General features: G+C 28.2%; 1 protein-coding gene across 5 annotated transcripts in view; it reads right to left on the bottom strand.

Annotated features, from left to right (window-relative positions):
- ptk2aa (protein tyrosine kinase 2aa) overlaps positions 1-27,806 on the bottom strand; it is a 92,446-nt gene that overhangs the window by 54,006 nt on the left and 10,634 nt on the right. For all 5 annotated transcript variants that reach the window (XM_051136212.1, XM_051136208.1, XM_051136210.1 and 2 more), the window contains exons 2-6: positions 22,766-22,992; positions 15,617-15,783; positions 5,168-5,255; positions 3,314-3,393; positions 3,167-3,229 (exon numbers count right to left, since the gene is read on the bottom strand). In XM_051136212.1, coding sequence (XP_050992169.1) covers positions 3,167-3,229; positions 3,314-3,393; positions 5,168-5,255; positions 15,617-15,783; positions 22,766-22,992 — 625 coding nt within the window. The remainder of the gene's footprint in view (positions 1-3,166; positions 3,230-3,313; positions 3,394-5,167; positions 5,256-15,616; positions 15,784-22,765; positions 22,993-27,806) is intronic.

Here is a 27,806-nt window from a genome sequence, read left to right as displayed (position 1 = left end):
CTTACTAATCATGCTAGCAACATGCTAACAACTTGTTAATTATGTTAAAAACATGTTAGCAACCTGCTAATAATGCTAGAAAAATGCTAATCATGCTAGAAGCATGCTAACAACTTGCTAATCATGTTAAAAACATGCTAGCAACTTGTTAATCATGCTAGAAACATCTATCTGAAACTGTATTGCTTTCAAAACATTCAAACTTTAACAGTTTAAAACTACTTTAAACTTCAAACTATTGCAGAGTGAAAACCATCCAACTTAAAACAATTTTTTCCTAAAACGTCTTAAACTCCAAACTTTTTAAACTTCTTAAAGATCTTAAATCTAGTTCAACTTTGCAACCTCTCCTTCCTGCATTAATGATGCCTGTTTTGATGAAAACAAAATAAACGAAAGTGAAATAAAAGCTTGAATTTTGTCTTTATTCTTTCTGTAAATATATTCCAACATAATTGGAGGATTTTTTATTTAGTTTTTATGTTAAAATCACCATATTAAACTGGAAAAGTCGGACCTGTAGATGAAGACGTGTTGAGCCAGCGTGTCTTTTTTCTCAGAGCAGGCCTGTAGATTTAAAGGCCAATAAAACCCAGCAGTCCCTGATGATTGTTTCATCATTTAATCTAAATGAAAAGCACTCCGGTTTGGCTTCGCTCAGCTTTAACCGCATGGCGACTCGCCAAAACAATTCGTCCATGTTTATGGACCCTGAGAGCGGCACATCAGTCGATACTTTAACTGCTGCGCTAAACCTTTAGTCTAGAGAGGTTAACGGCACACAAACGCTGCCAGATACTCACGCGCTATTATGACTCATTCACATATTTTTTAATATAAGCACTGAAGAACACAAATGGGAATGATGTTATACAAATCCAACAGTTTCTGTCCTAATCTGTTGCTCAAAACAGGGTTATTATCTATGGAAGCCCATTTCTGCCACTGAAAAAAAAAAAAAAAAAAAAAAAAAAAAAAAAAAGGTAATTGTGACTTTTTATCTCACAACTCTGACTTTTTTCTCGCAATTGGGAGTTTACATCTTGCAATTCATTTTTTTTTCTCAGAATTGTGAAATTTAGACTTGCAATTGTGAGTTATAAACTCAAAACTGTGTTATATAAACTCAATTCTCTCAATTCAAATCACAATTGTGACTTCTCAGATTTGCGAGTTTATATCTCACAATTCTGACTTTATAACACGCAACTGCAAGTTATTAAGTCGGAATTGTGAGATATAAATTCGCAATTCTGAGAATATATCAGTCAATTTTTGTCCTTCCAACATTGGACTTTATCATTTTATAATTTATATTTCACAATTCTGAGAAAAAGCCAGTACTGCGAGAAAAAAAGTCAGAATTAAATATAAATATTATAAAATATAGTTTTATTTTATATAAAAATAAAAAAATAAATAAACTGAAGTAAAAAACTAATTATATAAAAAAAAAATTAAATAGCACACATAAAATAAAATAAATGTTAAATAATATAAATGATTACTGAAATAAAATATAAATATTTATTTTATTTAAAAATAAATAAAACTGAAATAAAAATTAAAAACTATATCCATCTATATATATATATTCTTTTTTACATTATGTTTTTATATTTTATATATTTAAAAAAATACTTCTGACTTCACTTCTCTGAATTGCAAATTTATATCTTGCAATTCTGACTTCACTGTAATATAAATGATCACTGAAATAAAATATAAGGATTTATTTTATAAAAAAAATAATAATAATTTTATATATATATATATATATATATATATATATCTTCCTTTTTATATTTTATATATTTAAAAAAATAATCCTGACTTCATTTCTCAGAATTGCAAATCTGATTTTATAAAAAAAAATGTTAAATAATATAAATGATAACTGAAAATATAAAGAACTACTTTACTTTAAAATAAATAAAACTGAAATAAAAATAAAATATGTATATTGATACATTTATTTTTTTTCTTAAATCTTTTAAATATTTTATATAAAAAACCCCCGATAACTTTAATTTCATTTGCAATTCTGACTTTATAACTAATAATTGCAAGTTTGTGTGTCACAATTCTAAGAAAAAAATGTCAGAATTGCAAGAAAAAAAGTCCCAATATCATTTTTTATTCAGTGACGGAAACATGCTTTCATAATTATCAAGACTATTTTCAAAAAATAAAACAGAAATTATTACTTAAATAGCACATAAACAAAATAAATGTTAAATAATATAAATCATTACTGAAATAAAATATAAAGATTTATTTTATTTTAAAATAAATAAAAATAAAAATAAAATAAAATCTATCTATCTATCTATCTATATATTTTTTAATATATAATTTATATATTAAAAAACAATAATTCTGACTTCATTTCTCAGAATTGCAAGTTTATTATTATTACTTACGAAGTATTATTACTTAAGTAGCACATAAAAAAATAAAATAAATGATAACTGAAATAAAATATAAAGATTTACTTTACTTAAAAATATATATATAGAAAATGTTATAATTTTAACATTTCTCATTTTTCTTTCTTTAATTTGAAGTATAATAAAATAAAATAAAATATAATAAAATAGCTAAAACTGAAATTAAAATATTTAACAAAACACACAAATTAGATAGATAAATAATTGATAAAAAACACAGCTAAATTAATAAAACTAACCACAATTAAAATGAAAACTGAAAATCTAAAAATAAAAACTAGTTCAAAACATAAAAAATAGCTGGTGCAGAGGTGAGTCAGGTGATGATGTCCTTCCCTCCAGCTGCTGTCTGTGCAGCTGTCACTCAAATCAGAGTGGCTCTGTGATTGGTGTGCTCTCTCTGCCCTGTCCTGCCCCTCGAGGGGCCAGAGCGCTGCTGTGTGACTGCGGGCGACTGATGGAATGACCCGGAAATAACGCACACGCGTACGTGAGTGTGAGTGTGTGTGTCAGTCCCTGCTGAGATGAAGAGTGACTTTGTGTGTGTGCGGTGAGAACATGATGTTCAGCAGAAGCTCAGGCTTTTTAACACTGATCTTTTAGCCAATATCCTGGCATTCTGAGATCATATTGGATGCTAACTGTGCTGTTTTGGCCATTAAAGTTAATGAGATTGATATTCAGCATGAATATATTCAGCAAGCATCAATACTTACTCTAGCAGTTCATAGTTGGATTTCTTATCCAGAGCGTTTCCTCTCATCTCTCTGTAGAATCTCCTGGAAAAGACAAAAGCACAAATCAACACAGGCGTCTCACAGTCCGCTGCTGATGTCGAGCGTCTGACGGGACGATGAACGGACCTGATCTCGAGACAACCCAGCTTCAGCGCGATCTCCTGCTCCACCTGATCTGCAATCTCCAGCATGTAGTCATTCTTCACCTGTAAACACAAACATTTGAGATTTTAGTTGCTGTGGATGAAAGTGTCTGCTAAATAAACAAATGTAAATGAAAGAAAAAATTTAAAAAAGCACTGTGTATTTCAAAAGATCAATACATAGTTGAAACAATGTCATAACATTATAATTTAAATAATAAATTAAATTAAGAATTACCTTTTTTATATAATTTATATATTACAATATATAGAAATAATTAATATTGTATATAGTTTTAGATATATGTTATGTAATAAAAATATTATGTATACTTCATATACTTTATATTAAATGATTAAGGAATTAATAAAATAATTACTGAAATTACTAACTATTTATTGGTTCAGAGTAATATGATGCATTTATATTTATAAATAAACAATTAAATAACAATAAATCATAAGTGAATAACTCAATCAAATATGACATCAATAGATTTTATGCAATTATTTAAAAAATATTTTTGTATATAATACTACAGTATGTACTTTTTTCTTAAACATTTAATATAAACATGAATAAATATAGTAAATATACTATGTGCATTTTCTATAAAAAAATTAAATCATAATATGATGTAAATAATGTTTTTAGTATCAACAAAAATTATTATAATGCAATTTTTACATAATTTTAGAAAAATATTAAAATATTATTTTCTACTCTATATTAAGTTAATAATTATTTAATATAAACAATGTAATAATGTTTATAATATGAATAAAAGTTATGATAATTTTTAAATCATTTTATAAATATTTTATGAAAATATTTAGTTTTGCATTAAATTAAACATTTCATAAAAACATGAATATAGTAAATATACTATGTGCATTTTCAATAAAAATTAAAACATAATATGTTGTAAATAATGTTTTTAATATCAACAAAAATTATTATAATGTAATTTTGCATAATAATTTTATACAAATATTAAAATTGTATTTTCTACTTTATATTAAGTTAATAATTATTTAATATAAACAACGTAATAATGTTTATAATATAAATGTATGAGTTTTTAAATATATTTTATATTAAAATATTTAGTTTTGCATTTTACATTAACTTAAACATTAAATATAAACATGAATAAATATATTAAATTATGTGCATTTTCTACTATTATTATTTTCTATTAGTTAATTATTTCATATAAACAAATGTAATAATGTTAGAATATAAATTAAAGTTATTATAAGCTTTAGATGTATTTCTAGTTAGTTTTATCTCTTTTATATTAAAATCTTATATTTCATATTATATATTTATATTTTAATTTTACATTACATGATTGATTACTCAATACAGACACAAATAAATACAATAAATATACTATGTATTGTTTTTTTCTTCACAAGATTGCATTTGTAACTATTGATTGGTTAAGCATAATTTGACACACTAATATTTTGAGTCATTAATGATAGTCATTGTAATGTGTGTGTGATGGATGACGGGGCTGAGAGCTCAAGCTGTTTGCTGTTGTTCTGTAGGGTGACGCGGCAGCAGGTGTTCAGCAAACACAAACACTAAATCACTCATCACAGCTCGCAAAATAACAGCGCTTTATCACACAGAGTCTGCTGTAACGGCCTTCCTTTGTCCGCATGATCAACGGCCTCAATAAAACTCAGCCATGATTCTCCCTGTCAGTGGAGACGCTTCTTCAGACACAGAGAGAGGAAGAAGAGACGCGCCACAAACCCGCTGACCCACTTTACACACGCGCACACACACACACTGAGCTCATCTGATGAGGGCACCATCACACACCTGCTGATAAAAATAGTTGAGTGTTGGTTTGTCTTCAGCAAACTGATTAAGGAAGCCCTTGGGCAGGTAACGGATCCTCAGCTCATACCTGAGGAGGAGAGAGAAAAACATGGTAAATAGATTAAAGTCATGACAGGAGAAATCACCAGGTGCTTAAAACATAACACACACATACAACACACACAGCTGTACTGATAACAGAGGCAAACTCATGATGAAACCTCATCTTTCACCACCAAATCAATAGAAACAATAAGAAACTACATTGTGCTGAAAGAAAATTATGTTTATTTTTGGGAGCATCAACATTTTTTGCATCATTTTTATGAAAATTACGCACACAAAATAAAATAAAATAATTTACATATTATTATTATTAGTAGTAGTAGTAGTAACATAACAATAGTCCAGATCAAATATGTTTAAAAAAAAAAAAAAAGGACAGAAAAAATAAGTTAATTTATTTTATTTTTTTATTTATTTTATTTTATTTGCTTAATTGTCATAAAAATAATACAAAAAAAATTGTACGTTTTTTATTTTTTTCTTTTCTATTGATTTGGTGGTGAAAGATTGGTGATAAATAAAATATTAATATTATTTACATAACAAATGTACAGATTATTATTAGTAATATAACAATAGTCCAGATCAAATGTGTTAAAAAATTTTTTTTTAAAAAGTAACATAAAATATTACTAGCTTGATTTATTATTATTATTATTATTATTATTATTATTATTATAGGTAACAGCATGACTGCGCAAAGCACATGAACAGGTTAGACATATGAAATAAAACAAAGTAAAATAAAATAGTAAATAATAAAGTAGTAAATAAAGTAAAATAATGTATACAATAAAGTGCTGTTATTTATTTAGTCATTTTTATTTTTGAGCTTCTTTGACTACCCTTAAAAATGATAAAATAAAATAAAAAATTCAAGTAAAAAAGTAAAAAAAAATAAAATAAAAATATAATAAAAATAATAATTATTATTATTAGTCTTGTTTTATTATTTTTTTTTATTTTATTGTTATGCTACTAATGATAGTATGTAAATCTGTTATGAAAATAAGAGTATTTTATTTATCAACCAATTATTTATCAACTCATGATGAAACCTCATCTTTCACCACCAAATAAATAGAAAAAACAAGGAGCTACACTGTGCTAAAAGAAAATTATGTTTATTTCTAAGAGCATTACAATTTTTTGCATTCATTTTATGACAATTAAGCACAAAATAAAATAACTGTTTTTTTTTTTGTTTGTTTGTGTTTTTTTTTTTTTTTTACTTATTTTACCTGGACTACTGCTATGCTACTACTACTACTACTAATATGTACATTTGTACTGTAAATAATAATAATATTTTATTTATCAATCAGTTTTCAGGGTAGTCAAAGAAGCTCAAAAAAAAAAAAAAAGACAAAAACAGTATTAAAAATATAAAAAAACAGCACTATTTTATTCATTATTTTACTTTACTTCTTTTTTATTACTTACTATTTCACTATTTTATTTTATTTAGTTTTATTTTATATGTCTTAACTGTTCATTTGCTTTGCACTATTATTATGTTACCTTTAATAATAATAATAATAATAATAATAATAATATTTTATCAAGCTAGTAATATTTATTTTTCAAGGTACTCAAAGAGGTCTTACAAGAGACAAAGGTAACAACAGCACCCTATTTGATTTGATTTTCCTTTGCATTATTTGTACTGTGTGCAGTTCTGATGTACAGTTACTGTCCTGCTTATGAAGGACGACACAAACTAAGGGGAAAAAAAGTTAGAAAACTAGAAAATGTAGAACACTGAACATTAAAAAGACACACAGACATGATCCCTACATAACCTAAACACTCCAAGCAATCAATACTAGATGAGTTACTATTCCACACACACAGCTGATCACTACAGCAGCATGAAACAGTCCGTCATGAGGACGCAGATAAATCACTGTCAGACGCAGCAGTCAGAGGATTATTATTGTTCTTTCCAGCGTGTGCTCTGATCTTTTTCACAGTCTGTTACAGGACCGTTTCATTTAAAGGGTCTCTGCTGAAGCGCTCCAGAGGAAATGATCCTTCAGTGCTTTTCATGACTTCCTGGAACTCGCTCAGGAAATGATCGAATCTCAGTTCCTGAGAAGTGAAGAAAGCAGGAGCTCAAGCGCAGCTCGCACACTTCTGAACGCATGTCTGCAGGGAAAAGTGGTTTCTCTGCTGTTAAACTGTGAAATCGGTCTTAACTTTTGGGTTCGTAAAATTAAAACTGATTTCAAAACAGAGCTAAATGTCTAACAAACAACCAATAACAACAATAGGTTGTGACAGCCAAAAAAAAAAAAAAAATTCCGGACAAAATATATGTAGGCTATATGCGAAATACCTGTTGTAAACAGTGCAACTTAAGAAAATATTTTCAATAATAATAAAGGACAAATTTTATTACTATATATACATATAAAAATGTATCCTACAATACATTTTGGGTGATTGGAAAATGCAGGTATTTTGGAACAATATAAATATATTTTAATTAAGTAAAGTCTTTCCTTATAGCACTTTTCACAATACACACCACCTCAAAGCAGCTTTACAGAAAATCATATTGTGTAAAAAAATATGTGATGAAATATATACAAATAAATTAACTGAAAATAGATTTATATACATAATCAATTATATTTTATATATATATATATATATATATATATATAAAAATATTTATATTAAAATATATTTAAAACTATTGTAAAAATGTTTGGAAATTATTTTAAAATTAAATTAAATATAATTAATTCAAAATATTAAATATATTAAAATATATTAAAAAATAAATTAAGAAAATAATGAAAATATGTGATGAAATATTAAATACACTAACAGAAAATATATTTATATACATAAACAAAAATATGTTTAATATATATTAAGTTTATTAGCAATGTATATTTTACAATTTCTTTTTATTCTGAAAAATACTTATTTAAATGTATATTTTAAAAATGCATATTAAAATATATTTAAAACTACCAAATAAAAATAAAAAATATGGGCAAAAAATACTTTTAATTAATAAATTAAATATGGGCAAAAAATATGTGATGAAACAAAAATATATATTAACCAAATAAATTAACTGAAAATATTGAAATATATGTATTTAAATATATATATATAAAAACAATATTTATATTAAAATATATTTAAAATTATTGTAAAAAATTTACAACAATTTTTTTTTATTCTGAAAAATACTTATTTAAATATATTTAAAACTACTGTAAAAAAGTGGGGAAATTACATTTTTCTTAATTAATAAATTAAATGTAAAAAATAAGAAAATAAATTACAAATGGTCAAAAAAAGTGATATAATATAAATAAACTTAATATATTTAAAATATATTTAAAAATGTATTTATGTTTATGTACATAAATCTATTTTCAGTTTCAGTTGTTTCATCACATATTTTATCACATATTTGTTGGGCTTTTTAAATTTATTTTCTCAATGTATTGTTTATAGTTAATTTATTAATTTAAAAATTATTTCCTCATGTTTACAATAGTTTTAAATATATTTTAATATAAAGATTTATTCTACATTTAAATATATTAATTATTAATATTAAAATGTTATTAGAATGTAAATATTGCATATAGAATTGCATTTTTGGCTGTATGTGACATGTAACACTTTGGGAATGATGGGTATTCCAATCCTGTTTCTGCCGGCCTGTCATTTTGTGAGCAGATGATTGGCTGTATCTGGGGACGAGATCACTCGTGTTTCTCTCTAGAGGAAATCAAAGCTTCAAGAGTCGTCTGCCTAGAGCTAAAGAAGCAGATCCTCTTCCAGCCTCATCCGAACATGAGCTCATCTGCCTTACAGCACAAACGCTGAGCGAAATCCATCAACACCTCCGCAAAGCCACAACAACACTGACAGCCGTGGAAGAGCGATAGGAGCGTTAGTAGGGGTCCTAAAGGATGACATCAGCGCTGCTGACACGCTGCATCCACAGACAACTGAAACAAACGGCCTTATCTCATTACAGCTTCTGAGATTCACAAAAATGCACAGAAATCAGTCTGGGAGTGACATATGAGGACCACACTCACATCAGAGGATCAGGAACACACATCATTCTCTGTAAAATGTCAAAATGGGAGTAATTAGATTGTTAGGAAGGAATGCAGGACAGAATCTGGCTGGGTTTTCCCACCGATTCATTGAGAGAATAGAGATATTGAGAGAAGAAATTAGTGTAAGGAGAAAATCTGATCATTCAGGAATGAAGACGAATTATTGTTCTGCTCAGCAAGGCTGCATTTATTTGCTCAAAAATACATTAAAAACAGTCAAATTGTGAAATATTATTACAATTTAAAATAGCTGTTTTCTATGTGAATATGTTTTAAAATGTAATTTATTCCTGTAAATCAAAGCTGAATTTTCAGCATCATTACTCCAGTCTTCAGTGTCACATGATCCATTAGAAATCATTCTAATATGCTGATTTGCTCCTCAAGAAACATTCCTGATTATTATCAATGCTGCCCAATATTGTTGTAGAAACACATTTGACACATTTTATTTTTCTGGATTTTGCTGCATAAAAGCATTAATTTTACAAAAAAAAAAATTGCTAATGTGAATTAAAATTGTCAGTTCTGTTTACAAATGTCATTTTTACTAGTTTCCAGGCCGCTAAAATCAACTAATTACTAGATCTGTCAAGGTTTTTGATGTTTATGATATTAAAACTTAAAAAGAAATAAAGAATCTTATTCATTCTTATTCAAATTCTCATAATTTTGACTTTATTGTTGAAATATTTCGACTTTATTCTCCAAATACTTCAACTTTATTCTCATAAAGTTTCATCTTTATTCTGGTAAAGTTTTGACTTTATTCTTTAAATATTTTGATTTTATTCGCGAAAATTTTTAACTTTATTTTCGAAATATTTTGACTTTATTTTTGAAAAATTTTGACCTTATTCTGGTAAAGTTTTAACTTTATTCTCGTACAGTTTCAACTCTATTCTCAAAAAATTTCAACTTTATTCTTGTAAAGTTTAGCTTTATTTTCGTAAAGTTTCAACTTTATTCTTGAAATATTTCAACATTATTCTCAAAATAGTTCAACTTTATTCTCTAAATATTTTAACATTATTGTCAAAATAGTTCGACTTTATTCTCGTAAAGTTACAACTCTATTCTCGAAAAATTTTGACTTTATTCTCGTAAAGTTTTAACTTTAGTTTCGTAAAGTTTTAGCTTTATTCTTGAAATATTTCAACATTATTCTCAAAATAGTCCGGCTTTATTCTCGTAAAGTTTTAACTTTATTCTCTAAATAGTTCAACTTTATTCTCGTAAAGTTTCAACTCTATTCTCGAAAAATTTTGACTTGATTCTTGTAAAGTTTCAACTTTATTCTCGTAAAGTTTTAACTTTATTTTCGTAAAGTTTTAACTTTATTTTCGTAAAGTTTTAATTTTATTCTTGAAATACTTCAACATTATTCTCAAAATAGTTCGACTTTATTCTTGTAAAGTTTCAACTTCATTCTCAAAATATTTCGACTTTATTCTCGTAAAGTTTCACCTTTATTCTCGTAAAGTTTTAACTTTATTCTCGTACAGTTTGAACTTTATTCTCGTAAAGTTTCAACTCTATTCTCGAAAAATTTTGACTTTATTCTCGTAGTTTCAACTTTATTGTCAAAATAGTTCGACTTTATTCTCGTAAAGTTTCAACTCTATTCTCAAAAAATTTTGACTTTATTCTCGTAAAGTTTCAACTTTATTCTCGTAAAGTTTTAACTTTATTTTCGTAAAGTTTTAACTTTATTCTTGAAATATTTCAACATTATTCTCAAAATAGTTCGACTTTATTCTCGTAAAGTTTCAACTTCATTCTCGAAATATTTCGACTTTATTCTCGTAAAGTTTTAACTTTATTCTCTAAATAGTTCAACTTTATTCTCGTAAAGTTTCAACTCTATTCTCGAAAAATTTTGACTTGATTCTTGTAAAGTTTCAACTTTATTCTTGAAATATTTCAACATTATTCTCAAAATAGTTCGACTTTATTCTCGTAAAGTTTCAACTTCATTCTCAAAATATTTCGACTTTATTCTCGTAAAGTTTCAACTTTATTCTCGTAAAGTTTTAAGTTTATTCTCGTACAGTTTGAACTTTATTCTCGTAAAGTTTCAACTTTATTCTTGAAATATTTCAACATTATTCTCAAAATATTTCAACATTATTCTCAAAATAGTCCGGCTTTATTCTCGTAAAGTTTTAACTTTATTCTCTAAATAGTTCAACTTTATTCTCGTAAAGTTTCAACTCTATTCTCGAAAAATTTTGACTTGATTCTTGTAAAGTTTCAACTTGATTCTTGTAAAGTTTCAACTTTATTCTCGTAAAGTTTTAACTTTATTTTCGTAAAGTTTTAACTTTATTTTCGTAAAGTTTTAACTTTATTCTTGAAATACTTCAACATTATTCTCAAAATAGTTCGACTTTATTCTTGTAAAGTTTCAACTTCATTCTCAAAATATTTCGACTTTATTCTCGTAAAGTTTCACCTTTATTCTCGTAAAGTTTTAACTTTATTCTCGTACAGTTTGAACTTTATTCTCGTAAAGTTTCAACTCTATTCTCGAAAAATTTTGACTTTATTCTCGTAGTTTCAACTTTATTGTCAAAATAGTTCGACTTTATTCTCGTAAAGTTTCAACTCTATTCTCAAAAAATTTTGACTTTATTCTCGTAAAGTTTCAACTTTATTCTCGTAAAGTTTTAACTTTATTTTCGTAAAGTTTTAACTTTATTCTTGAAATATTTCAACATTATTCTCAAAATAGTTCGACTTTATTCTCGTAAAGTTTCAACTTCATTCTCGAAATATTTCGACTTTATTCTCGTAAAGTTTCAACTTTATTCTCGTAAAGTTTTAACTTTATTCTCTAAATAGTTCAACTTTATTCTCGTAAAGTTTCAACTCTATTCTCGAAAAATTTTGACTTGATTCTTGTAAAGTTTCAACTTTATTCTTGAAATATTTCAACATTATTCTCAAAATAGTTCGACTTTATTCTCGTAAAGTTTCAACTTCATTCTCAAAATATTTCGACTTTATTCTCGTAAAGTTTCAACTTTATTCTCGTAAAGTTTTAAGTTTATTCTCGTACAGTTTGAACTTTATTCTCGTAAAGTTTCAACTTTATTCTTGAAATATTTCAACATTATTCTCAAAATAGTTCAACTTTATTCTCATAAAGTTTCAACTCTATTCTCGAAATATTTCGACTTTATTCTCGTAAAGTTTCAACTTTATTCTCGTAAAGTTTCAACTTTATTCTCGTAAAGTTTCAACTTTATTCTTGTAAAGTTTTGACTTTATTCTGGTAAAGTTTTGACTTTATTCTGGTAAAGTTTTGACTTTACTCTTGTAATTTTGACTTTATTCTCACAATTTCAACTTTATTCTCAGAAAGTTTCAACTTTATTCTTATAATTTTGACTTTATTCTCGTAATTTCAACTTTATTCTCGAAATAATACAACTTTAATCTCATAATCACACGTTTTTTTTTATTTTAACATGTCACATATCATAGGATTCAGACGAACCCAGCCCTAAAGTCACATTTCATTAATTTCATGTCTAAACGCTGAACAAGCTGCAACCTTGTTGAAAAAATACATAATTACATAATGTTCTGAAGCATGGCAGCTGGTTTGAACTGGTTTAAAGTGGTTGAAGATAGTCCTGAGCAGGAGCTAGTTGCTTAGGACCATCTTAGGACCAGCTTAAACAAGCTCAAACCAGCTGCCATGCTTCAAAACATACCTAACCTACATATGCTGTTTTTCTGCAACATGGAAAGTAAAACAGATTTCATTCTGGCTATATGGGACCACTCTATATCTTTCAAGAGCCAGACTGAAGGTTTTATGCTGGTCTGGGCCCAAAGCTGATCAGATCCGTCAAAGCCTACAAGAGTTAGAGACGTAAAACCGACAAGAGCCTCTACAAACAGCAGCTTGCATATGGGGCAGTTAAAGGCGGGATTTTAAATCACTGACGCTCTTTTCTCTGCATCTCTGCGCTGTGAGTGACAGGACAAAAGCTGGTGTGAGTGAATTAGCGGTGGTGAATGGACGCACAGCTGCTTCATGGGGCACACGGGCCTGACGGCTCCCCTGCTGCATTGTGGGTAGAGATGAGGTGACATAAAAATGCCATCTGTGAAGGAATAACTCAGAGACTCTGATAAAATAAAACAGACACACATGTACACGGACAAAGAAAAGGCCAGCAGCAGGTGCACTCATTTAGAGGACGACGAATTCAAACACTCCTCCTGCCGCAATGACACGAGCACGAGAGCATCGCCATGGCAACCACCGGCCCTCCTGTCCCGTACAGATAAATGTGATGTTTGTCATGCAGAAAATGACCTTTCATTTATGAAAACACACAACACAACAAGCTGGTTTGAGCCGGTCTCCCAACCTGACCAGTTGAAAGGTGCATTAAACCCCCTTAAAACCAACACAGACCAACCTATGACTCCAGCTACCACCAGCAAACCAGCTTAGGCTGGTCTATACATTTTTTCCAGAAGGGATCAAAATTTGTATAATGCAATCAAATATCACAAACCTGAATAAAGATTTCTGTAGCACAGACAAAGAATTGCACTTTACCACATAGAAAATACACATTTTATAAATAAATGTATAAAACTGATAATCATAATAATACAGGGTCAAATTATGTTGCAAGACTAGTAATCAATGAAGTGGCAATTCTGTCATTCTTCTTCATGGTGTTGCTATTATTAACTAAATCTAAATCTACTATTAAAAATAAAATAAAATAAAATAAAATAAAATAAAAAAAACTTAGCAATGTTGTAGTACTTAGTAAAAAATTAGTAATGTTATCTTTGCAACTAACTGAAATAAGTGTAAGTTAATATCAATTAAGTGGCAATTCTGTCATCTTCGTCATGCTGTTATTATTAACTAAAACTATTAAAATTATTTTTGTTTTCATTTTTCAATTGAAAATAAAATAAAATAAATAGGTGAAAAATCTAAAAAAAAAAAAAAAAAAAAAAAAAAAAAAAAAAAAACGCTCAAAATCAGAAATGTTATCTTGGCAACTAACTGAAATATGTGTACGATATTATCAGTTAAGTAAAATAAAATAAAATAAAATAAAATAAAATAAAATAAAACAAAATAAAAATCTAAACCAAAAAAACAAAAAAAAAAAAAAGAAAAACAGAAATGTTAACTTGGAAACTAACTAAAATAAGTGTGAGTTAAAATAATAAAATTATTAACTAAAACTGAAATAGAAATAAAATAAAGCTAATTTATTATGTAAAATAATAGGAATATAAAAAAAGACAAAAACACAGTAAAACTAACTGAAATAAGTGTAAGTTAATATCAATAAAGTGGCAATTCTGTCATCTTCGTCATGTTGTTATTATTAACTAAAACTAAAAAAAATAAAATTATTTTTGTTTTCATTTTTAAATTAAAAAAAATTCTAAAATAAAATAAAATAAAATCTAAGAAAATAAAAAACTAAAAAACCCTTAAAAATCAGAAATGTTATCTTGGCAACTAACTGAAATCAGTGTACGTTATTCTCAATTACGTAAAATAAAATAAAGTAATTTAAAATCTAAACAAAAAAAATAATAATAAAACCCTTGAAAAGCAGAAATGTTATCTTGGCAACTAACTAAAATAAGTGTAAGTTAAAGTAATACAATTATTAACTAAAACTGAAATAGAAATAAAATAAAGCCAATTTATTATGTAGAATAATAGACATAAAAAAAGACAAAAACATATAGCAAAAATAATAAACTTAATCTAAATTTGAACTGAAAAGAAAATATTTAACAAACATTTATTAATCTTATAAATGTTAATTTTACCATTTACTAATACATTATTAAAATAAAAAAGGCAAATTTTAATATTACTTCTAATATAATAATTTTAATTATTAATAATGATGATCAAACATTAACTAATGACACCTTAATGTGACGTGTTGCCAAAAAATGAACTGAAATAAGTTTAATTTGAAGTACTAAAATTACTAAAACTGAAATAAAAAAAAAAAATTAAAGCTAAACAGAAATATAAAAATAATAAAAGCACATAACAAAATGACTAAAACTTACACTAAAATTAAAACACTAAAAAAACATAAAAATAAAAGCTATTATGTGTGTCAAATATTATCTAAAAAAAATCTAATCAGACTAGGAAGGATCCAAGTCCATTTGCCATCCAAGCTGGGTTTATCAGACACTGTATTATATAGTTCCTCTGGTGTGTGTGAATGTTTATTGCGTGTAAAACGTGTGAATGATTTACCTCCATTCGTCCTGCGGGCGATTCTGCTCGTATTTCTCCCTCACGTGGGACACGCCCATATCCGGGTGGAGCCAGTGGATGTCGCCCGACGGGACGTGAGTGAGACGCAGCCCAAAACAAGCCACGTGTTTGACCTTATGAATGTCCACGATCTTCTGAATGATTCCCTGCAGACACAAAACACACAATTCACGCTCATAAAAATACCATAATGTACGGCATACTACGATATACACTGATTTATAGAAGCGTAAAAATCCTGCGGCTGTTATTCGATGATTAGAGAGCGTAATGGAGCCGACCTGGAACCTGCCGTGTAAATCCAACTCAACTTCATGAGACGAAATACAACCTTCACACACTAGAACGGCACTGCAGCGCTGCATTTACTGCACTACACCATTCAAACGCACACTACTGTACAAGAGTTTACAGTTAGCAAGATTTTTTAAAAGAAATTGTTACTTTTATTCTGCTGCTGAGATGATGCTCGCATAATCTAATAAACAGGATGTGAAAGTGATGCGGTCGTCACGGAAGCTGGGTGGTTGCCATGGCACCGCCGTGGCCCTCACTGATTGGATTACGGACACGGGGCAGAGCTGCCAAGGGCTCTGAGGACACACACACACACACACACACGCAATCACAACAGAGGGATTCTGGCAATGTGTCTGAATGTCATTGTGGTTACACACTAAACGGATTACATAATCACATAAGAGCCAAAATATATAGTGATTCTGTGAGGTGGATTAGTACATTAATGAGATAATCAGCTGCAATGCAGTTAGATAAATGAGACCTACTAGCACTCTACTGTACAACATAGTAACTTCTTAAAAACTTCAAATATAACAACTCTTATTTTAGTTATCAGTAATTTTCACTGTAAATTTTATGATAATATTTTTAATTTTATATAGTCATGGTAATAATCACAATATATTTCTTTTCGTATAAATAAATAAATTAAAAAAAAAAAAATAAATATATATATATATATATATATATATATATATATATATATATATATATATATATATATATATATATATATATATATATATATATATATATAGTACATACAATATAAATAAATGTAACTGAACATTACAACTAAAAATGTATTTTATTATTATTATTTATTTATTTATTTTTTAAATTTGACTGAAAATGCCATATTTTCAAAAACCAAATGGCTGAAATCAGGGTTGTTATTGTAATAAACTAAAACTAATAAACAAAATTCAGCAATTGAAATAAAGCTGAAATAAATTAAATTATAAAGCTTACATAAAACATTTAAAAAAATAAAAAAATAAAATATAATAAAAATGATCCATTGGCAACCACAGTAACTAAAAAAAAAACTAAAAATAACTAACTAAAACTAAACTAAAACTAAAATTAAAATTAAAATAAATAAAATCTACATAAAAAATATGAAAGCTATATAAAAATGTAAAAACGATATAAAATATAAATATAACAAATATGTATAAAAAACTAAATTACTGAATTACTAAAACTAAAATGATAATAAAAACAGAAATTATAAACAATTATAAAAAATTTAAGAAAAATAAATAAAAGCTATATAAAAATGTAACAACTATAAAAATATAAAAATATAAATATATACAAAAACTAAATTACTAAAACTAAAGTTAGAAGAAAAACAGAAAATATAAACAAATAAAAATAAATGAATATATATATAAATATATATATATATATATATATATATATATATATATATATATATATATATATATATATATATATATATATATATATATATATATATATATATATAAAAATATATAAAAACAAAATATAAAACATTATTTAAAAAATGAAAAAAATAAATGAAAGCTATATAAAAATGTAAAACTTTATAAAAATCTAAATATAAAAACATATATAAAAAACTAAATTACTGAATTACTAAAACTAAAAATATAAACAATTATACAAAACGAAATAAAAATAAATGAAAGCTATATAAAAATGTAAAAACTATATAAAATATAAATATAAAAACTAAATTACTGAATTACTAAAACTAAAAATATAAACATTTATAAAAAAAAAGAAATAAAAATAAATGAAAGCTATATAAAAATGTAAAAACTATATATATAAACTAAATTACTGAATTACTAAAACTAAAATTTAAAATACATCACTGATGTATGGTTTTGTTAGAATAGGACAATATTTGGCCAAGATAAAATTATTTGAAAATCTAGAATCTGAAGGTGCAAAAAAATCTAAATATTGGGGAAATCACCTTTAAAGATGTCCAAATGAAGTTCTTGGCAATGCATATTATTAATCAAAAATTAAGTTTAAAGTCTGAGTGATTTCCTGCCGTAATTGGCAGCGTGTCTCAAACTAAAATTAGAAAACGAATAGATTTGACCAGCATACACAGACCTGTGACATCAGATGGATTTTTAAACAACCAACGTTGCAGCATATATATTTAGATTCACCCTTAACTTCTGTTGTTTTTGTGCAGACTAAATAACCTTAAAAAAGAGAGTGAGAGCCAGACAAAACAGCAACGCACCCAGACAGCGTCTCACAGCTCTCTCAGCAGACGGTGGTGACACCCACGACAGTAAAGACACTACGGTGCTACATCACGTCTAAAAACTCATGCTGACACTCTAGCTAAAACATTGCATATTTATGACGACACGTTCGCGTCTGTGGCCCAGTTTCAGGCTAAAAGGACCGTCAGGGCAGTTCAGCGTTGGGCTTTACCAGCAGGACACGACATATAAACAGAGCACAGGCCAGCTGGAACCGCCGTCTACACGTGGTCTTCATATTACCACTGTCGGTTTGGCAAACCCGCGGTGTGCGGGAATAACAGAGCTGGATTCCCCAAAGCACACTGGCACCGGGAGCGCTTTTCCGGCATTGACGTGCGCTTTCTGTTAGATCTGAGCCTTTAAAATAAACCCGATACCAGGAAAGGGACTCATGAACCGTAAAGATCAACTCAAGCACAATACTTCAGATTTAATTGCCATAAAAAAAATATATAAATAAATGAACATGCAGCATCAAACTAATAATTGTTTTAAGTGTACATAAAGATTACTGGAGCATGTTTTACAAGAAAACACCATTAAAAAAAATCATGTTTAATTTACTGTTACTCATCATTGCTTTGTAAATAATTATGAAATTTACTTGAAATTTAAGAGTTTTTTCAAATGGGTTACATTTTATTAAACATGCATTTTGTTAGACTATTCAACCTGTCAAATATCCAGAGGACAAGAGCAAAGACGAGAAACAACAGTAAAATCTCCCATTAGAATAATTATAGCACTTCATTTGGCAAATTTAATGACATAATCACTGCAAATGAACTGAATTACATGATATGCTAACATGACTTACAACTAAAACTGTACCTTAAACTTGAGTTACAAAACGTATATGTGGTTGAATTCAAAACTGAGAAATAATGATTTTAAAGCATTGCATTGTATCTCTTTGCATATTAAAAAAAAAAAAAAAACGAGAATTAATTCACATATATATTCTAAATCATAAACATCACAAAAAAAAAAAATCTGCGATTGAGATGATTATACATGAAAAACCCCTGGTTATTAACAACTGACTTTATATTCATTTATAAAAACAAAAGTGTGCAATTAGTTTCTGAGTGATCACGAACAGTTCGGCTCAAAATAAAATAAAATAAAAATAAAATAAAATAAAATAAAAACAGGAATAAATAAAAATAAAAATATTAAACAAGCTATATTAAACAACAATAAGCTATATATAAAAACATATTTCAAAATATTAAAAAAAAAATGTAAAATTTTTTTTTTAAGATTTTAAAGCATTGCACTGTATTTCTTAGCATAATAAAAACAAAAAGCATGGATGAATTCACATCCATGTTGTTTTTATTATGCTAAGAAATACAATGCAATGCTTTAAAATCTTAAATATTTTTTTTTACATTTTTTAAATATTTTGAAATATGTTTTATTGTTTATATATATACATAAACAAACAAACAAAAAATAAATAAACAAATAAATAAATACAATTCAGCAATTGAAAAAGCTGAAATAAAAAAAATAAATGAAAGCTATATTAAAAATTAAAAACTATATATATGCTTTATTGCTTATGTATATATATATATATATATATATATATATATATATATATATATATATATATAAAAACAATAAGACATATTACAAAATATTTAAAAAAATGTAAATGATATTTAAGATTTTAAAGCATTGCATTGTATTTCTTAGCATAATAAAAAAAACATGGATTAATTCACATATTTTCTTAATCATAAACGTCACAAAAAAACATTTGTGACCGAGACGTTGTCATTATACAGCAAAAAAACAAAAAAACGAACCCTAGTCGTTAACAACTGACTTTCTATTCATTTATAAAAAACAAAAGCGTGCAATTCATTTCTGAGTGATCGGCAATGATTCAGCTCAGCGTCATTAGCACCACAAATCATTTGCATGCAAATTGTCAATTAGAAGTTGCCATTCCTGCCTTGTTATGTGACATGTAGGTCTGAATGCTAATGCATTTGATTCATATTTACATATTCATTAAGCAGATCCCCTTATCCAAAGGGACTGACAAATAACGACAGCTCATACGAATACAAAAAGTTTTTCCTTCTGTAAAATAAATGAGTCATAATGCAGTTAAAGTTTTATTGTATTCTACTTTAAATCAAAACCATTTGTTTCTCCATTCATTCTTCCACATATGAATCGACTGCTTTCCTCAGGCCACAAAGATTCCTCTTTTAATCTTCGCCTGTCCATACGAGGCTCAGGAGGAATGAAATCCCTGCTGCTGGGAATCTGAACATCAGCAGTAAAGCTTAAACAGATAAAAGACACGACTGACGCCGAGTCCGCTTTAGAAACACACACTTCTGCTGCCATTAAACCACACCAACAGCTTCTGAGCTTCAGGCGTGTTTGATTTGGACCTCAGCCAGACATCCACATCTTCTTAAAAAAGATCACAAGACAAACACTTTTTTCTCTGGATTAAAACAAGACACGACAGATGAATATAGTAAAACAGTAGTTTTACTATATTCATCTAATATGAAATGTTCTTTAAATATGCAAAGTAGGTATTAACTAGTTAAATATGCACTAATTTGCATACATTTGGACTGAGCCAGATTCGAAATTCATATTTTATTTTGTTGACCTATTAAAGGTTTTAACAGAAGGGATTTTGGTACCCTCCATAAATAAAAAAAAATGCATTATTTCTGTTTTTAGGAATAAAATATTGTATAAAATCAGGTGAATTATATACGAACAAACCTTCAGAATGTAGATGTGAATAAAACTGTAAATGTTGGTGTTGGTATGTGGTACTGAAGTGATTCAAATAAATAAATAAATAAATAAGATATGTAAATCTACTGATACAAATAGATACAGTGCAATAAAATAAACATATTGTGTATTTTGGATTTTTTTTTCACTATTCTGAAATATGACATGTTATAGAAACAAAATAGGCCAACAATTTACCAGTGTTCTTCTTATTTTTAAAGATGCATATTAAGTATGATCTAATTAAATATGCACGAATTTGCATATTTTTCTAGAATAAGAATCTGAACACTGGATAAAGTCTGTTTTAAAAGTGCTTGTTTGATTTTGTTGACATACGTGACCCTGGACCACAAAACCAGTCTTAACCAGCACGGGTATATTTGTAGCAACAGCCAAAAATACATTGGTCAAAATTATCCATTTTTCTTTTATGCCAAAAATCATTAGGATATTAAGTACAGATCATGTTCCTTGAAGATATTTTGTAAATTTTCTAACATAAACACATCAAAACTTAATTTTTGATTAGTAATATGCATTGCTAAAAACTTAATGTGGACAACTTTAAAGGTGATTTTTCTCAATATTATATCAGCCAAATATTTTTAAAATACACTGCTATCCATACATGAAGCTTTCAGCTTTGATCACAGAAATAAATTATACTTTAAAGTACATTAAAACAGAAAACTGTTATTTTAAATTGCAATAATATTTCAGAATGTTACATATTTTTGATTCAATAAATGGAACTTTAATGAGGAAAATAAAAAAAATAAAAATAAAAATTTTATTGATCCCAAACTTTTGAATGGCAGTGTAAGTGCTGCTGAAACATTAAAGATATATATAATATATATATTAATTGAAATCTACACTGTAAAAAACTATTTGTTAAGTCCACTTAAAATAATTTGTTACCCCACTGCCAAATTATTTTAAGTTGACTCAACATATTGTGTTTTTGTTGTTGTTGTTTAGAGTGACACAGATGCAAACAGATAAAGAGTAATAAAATAAACATCTAAATGTTTGTTTTGGAAGTTTTCTTCCCTGTTAGTCTGAAACAAGACATGTTATGAAGGCAAATTTGTCCAATATCTCAAAACTTCCTGCAATGTCCTGCCTTAAAATGCACTGAATTATCACACACAACAAGCCCAAAACATGCTCTTGTTGACTGTAAATGATCATGCATTAAGACAGTTAGTGTCCAGACAAAGTGAGTCGGTTATAAAGGCCTCAGAGGTCAGAATGAAACATGAGCAGTCACCAGAGACCATCCAATCAAGAGGAACAGCATGTTTATCCTTCCTGCGGATGTGTGCGAAACAATCCTCTTAACACAGACACTGATCAATACAACTGCTGCGTCTCTAACAGAGTCTGTAACAAACTCAATTTCAGGGGGAACAATTAAGCTTTTGAGCTTCAAAAGGACAGATGTACACGTCTGAACACACACAAACACAAAAACCACACATCCAAAGATGGAAACCTGACATTTGTAAAGTTTGAAGCTTCATTTGTTTACAACCTGCACCAAAAAATTAAGAAAATGTCCATAAAGAGGAAAAACACACTTGGTAGCTGTTTTTTTGCTGGTTTGAAGTGGTCTACCAACTCTAAAGTTGGTTTCCCTGATTAAAAACTAAACTAAAGTTCTGCCAAACAACCATCTAGACCTGCTCAGACCAGATAATGATTATAAACGACCAAACTGAACCACCTAGAAAAAAAAGATTTTTTTTTTTCTTACCCTGACGTCGGTCGCATCTCCATGCCGGATGTTGCTGGACCATGTGCTGTGCTCACTGTTGTTCTCAAAGTGATGGAAGATCTTCAGGACCCTGTCCGGGGCCCCGGGGGCCCGTTCCGTCCCCGCGCTGAGACGAGCCTTGGCCCCGCCGCCCAGGGTGTGGTTGGGGTTGGGCTCCAGGTATGCCGTCGCCATGCCTTTAGTGTGCGCTAGGTGTCTGTCATATTCTGGATGGAAACAAGAGAAAAGGGAAACTGGTTAGTCATTTTGTTACAGGGCTGCATGATTAATAGTGCCGTTATCAAATCGCAGAGGATGCAATTAAATTAAATAAATATAATCGCATCGTGGTGCAGAGTGAAATGAGTCACCAGTGTTTACAGCATGAAAAAAAAATAGTGAAAAAAGAAAAGCTTTAAGATGTGACTGCAGTTTTAGCCAAATTTAAAGCTTGGTTTAGTTTTAAAACAAACAAAAAAATAAATAAATAAATAAATAAGTTGTTAAATTATTATGTAACTATTAACTATTATATAACTGTTAAATATTTGTATTTATATAAATAGCAATGATAATAATAATAATTAAAATAACAATATAAATAAAAAATAAAATAATATTTTAATTACTATTATTATTATTATTATATTTTCAGAGTACATATTTTAAAAAATAAATAAAAATGACAAAAATGCAGCACAATTACTAAAACAACTAAAATTAAAAGAAAAACTATGATAGTTTCTCAGTAACACTAAAATAATTTTATAATGAAGTGTTTTTTCTTTCTTTTTGTTAAATATTTGTATTAATATAAATGGTAATAATAAAATAAAAAAACATTAATAATATACATAAAATAAAAGATAATTATTATTATTATTATTATTATTATTATTATTATTATTATATATTATATATATAATATATAATCACACAGTTTTAGCCAAATTGTCCAGCCCTATAAATCAGGGTTATTAATCAGGTACCATTGAAAAAAATGTTACTAGAAATAAAGTAAATGTTAACTGAAATAAATAAACTTACTCTATTTCAGCTAATTGCCAAGGAAACATTTCACATTTTCATTTAAGTTTAAGTTTAACTTGGTGTACTAAAAGCTAAAACTGAATTAAAACTGAAGTACATATTTAAAAAAAAAAAAAAAAAAAAAAGAAAAGAAAAGAAAGAAAGAAAGAAAAAAAAAAGAAAAATGACAAAAACACAGCAAAACTACTAACACTTCAAATAAAATTACAATGAAAACAAACAAAAAAACAAATTCTGAATAAAAACTATAATAGTTTCTCAAGTATACTAAAATAATGCTGCTGCAAACAAAGCAAACTTTATCAGAAAAAATTGCAATTCCCCCCCCAAATTTTGCATCCCTGGTTTAAATTTAATCACACAGGCAAAAAAAATAGATACAGTTTCCTAAGTAGGAGAACTTTTTAATGGCTTCTCGCCACTTCTCACACCTCTGATTCAATCTGTGGACATTTTTCGCTCTGTCTTGGTGTGTAAAACGGCTCGAGAGGCAGACGGCGAAATACGGCGAAGCGTGAACTATGTGATAAATTTACTCATGAAATGAAGAGGTGTAATATATGAGCAGATGAAACACCAGACACCTCACAGATGGACAGCAAATCCACTGACTCACAGATACATCAGGAGCAACAAACCAGGATCATTTATGGTTTCACACATAAGAGATAAAACATCTTTCCAGCTGGTTAAATTTTTGTGGTTGACCAGCAGGGTTTCCAGCTGAAGGAGTTGTGATAGGGTTAGTAAAACATCTTGATTAATCTGGTGGAGAGTTATGGGTTTGTTAAGCTGGTTAACTCAACACTCAACAATTCTTCAGATCTTCTAATCATACATTAACCTCCATAGCACACGCAGGACAGATGGATGCTGGGAAGGACTGATATTTGAGCGGTTCTGAGGCGACGCAGCGGCGGATCGTGGCACATTCCTATCAGCGGCATTCCAGCAATCCCAGACGTCCGCTTATCTGCCCCTTATCACCATCACAAATATGAAGCACACCCGCCGCACAGATAAACAAACGTGCAAGAACAAATACACACAGCAGCACACTTACGCAACTCACTGTGTGTTTCCCGTTTTCAGTTTAACATAAAACTAATCTAATAAAAGATAAACAATAAGTCATTTCACAGGGAGATCTGAGATACAGCTTCACATACTATTACAGGTTAAACACCCATTTACTGATCTGAGACATGCTGCCAACAACCATAGGAAATCACTTAAAGTTGTACTATACATTGTTTGGGTCAAAATGATCGATTTTTCTTTTATACCAAAAATCATTAGGATATTAACTAATGTTCATGTTCTATGAAGATGTTTTGTAAATTTCCTACTGTAAATATATCAAAACTTAATTTTTGATTAGTAATATGCATTGCTAAGAACTTCATCTGGACAACTTTAAAGGCAATTCTTTTCAATATTTTGATTTTTTTTTTTTTTTTTTTTTTTTTCACCCTCAGATTCCAGATTTTCAAATCATTGTATCTCGACCAAATATTGCCCTGTCCATAACAAACCATACATCAATAGAAAGTTTATTTATTGTCAATTTAAAAAATAAATAAATAAATAAATACCCCACTGCTGTTGTGGTCCAGGGTCACACATATAATTTTATATATATGTGTGACCCTGTGTGTGTATATATAATTTATTTAATATATATATATATTTTATATATGTATTTATATATTCAAATTATTATAAATTATTAATTTATATGTGTATATAAGCACTTAATTTGTATATTTTTATTCATTAATTAATACATAAATTATAATAAATAAATAATTATAATAATAATTATTATTATTATATATTTCTTTTATGCATACATCAAGACAGCATATGGAGTATTTGGTGTCTTGAATTTATTTGTATTATTTGTACGCCTATTTAAATGGTCAGTATGTCTGAATTGAATTACTGCCTATTTCAGTCAGTAATGTGAAATTAATGAGAATCATCAGTGAGAAACTAACGAGAATGATCTGGATGCATTACAGTAATGAGAACCGTCATGAAAATAAAGTTACAAAGCAATAATGTAATAATGGTTTTCATGAGATTCACCCTGCTAGCGATATTAGATTTAATACAGACTTCATGTATTTTATGCAACATATAATGCCTTTCTTTGGGTTTTGGGGAAAAATAATAATAATAATAAACTTTTTTTTTTTTTTAAAGTACCTTTAAAAGTAAATCTGAAAAAGCACTTTATAAAATATGAGCCAGAGATGTTCTTAAAAGACACAAAAACACATCAAAACGTCAGTGAATGAGCCGTTACACCCATGTATGACACACACACACACACGGACACAGACACTATTCAAACACACCACAGTCCGTCTGCCTCATACAATCAACAAACACCACATCAGACATCCAAAACATTCAGAGAGCCAGAAGTCTTTCACAAGACGCTTTTAGATGCCAAACTAAATTATTAAACACTTACTAAAAGTTCAGTGTCCTGTAGTGACCTCATGTTAAGAGTTATAGCTTATGTCATGGATCACTGCGTACAGGAATCAAACCTTTCTGAACACTAGCACTGTTCAGACAAACATATCAAACTCACATTGCAATTTAAAATATGTATCTTACATTCAAATATAGTGTAAAATGCAATTTATTCCTATGATCAAAGCTGAATTTTCAGCATCATTACACGAGTTTTCAGTGTCACGTGATCGTTCAGAATCATTCTAATATGCGGATTTGCTACTTTGTATTTTTGAACGGTGATACATTTTTCAGGATTCTTCGATTAATAGAATGTTCAAAGGAAGGATTTATGTGAAATTGAAATCTTTTGTAACATTCCAAATGTATTAACTGCCACTTTTGATCAATTTAATGTGTCCTTGTTAAATAAAAGTATTAATTTCTCTCTCTCTGAAGCTAAATCCTAAGCTGTGAGCCTCCAGTCCTACCTGTGAGTAGAAACGGCCAGCAAACACACGGTACGGCAGAGTCGTGCGACACACATCCATCTCTGTCGAGAAACATGAGGAGAGACGTGCGGCGTACAGAAATCCCCGACACACGTCTGTGCCTGTTACGACTCTGGAATATCTGACACGACACGCTTTGCCAACACAAACACACACACACGGCCGAGCCTCTTCCTCTGACATACAGTAAGGTCTCATCACTCCAGTCATGGTTGTGTGTGAGTCATGTTTGCCCGCGTATTACAGATATCTCATCGTATTCCTTACACCCACCTGCCGTCCAGGTGTGTAGGGGTGTGGCTTAGGACAGGACACACCCCTATGAGCATTTAAACAATAAATACTAAAGCTCATGCAGGACAAAGAGACTTGTAAGCTCTGCTTCAAAACCTAGTGAGATTGTTTGCTGAATACTAAGTAGGCCGCATCCTGACTGAAATGGACCGCTCTACACACTATAGGCAGCAACATGCAGCTAAAAATTAGCACTACTTATTAGAACAATTAGACATGACTTACAAATTTATTAGAATTCGAATTTATCATGAATATTGCATTTTTTTTTTTTTTTAGATTTATCCATTTAAATTACAGTGAACAAAATGTATTAAATAGCTCTTAACTAATCCATAACCACAACAGGCTCCATAACTCCTATTTATCTATTTAAAATAATAAAAATAAATAAATAAAATAACCAAAGAATAAAGAATTAATTTAAATGTAATTAATAAAATAATAATACAAAAATAATGAATAAAAATAGATAAATAGTATTATTTTCTATCAATTTTTATATTATTTTAAATAATAATATTATTTCAATAACATTACATTAATTGTATTCATCTTTATTTTTTGCTTATTTTTTATTGTTATGTATGTTATTTAAATGTATCAATTTATGTTTACTTTTATTAATTTATTATTATTTTTTATATTAAATAAAATAAATATAACAATAATAAATAAACAAAGATAAATAAAATAATGCATTAATAAAAAAGAAA

Source organism: Labeo rohita, chromosome 19 (assembly GCF_022985175.1).
Source record: "Labeo rohita strain BAU-BD-2019 chromosome 19, IGBB_LRoh.1.0, whole genome shotgun sequence".
Lineage (NCBI taxonomy): Eukaryota > Metazoa > Chordata > Actinopteri > Cypriniformes > Cyprinidae > Labeo > Labeo rohita.
The sequence above is the reverse complement of the archived record's forward strand: the minus strand, read 5'-3'. Positions and strand labels throughout refer to the sequence as shown.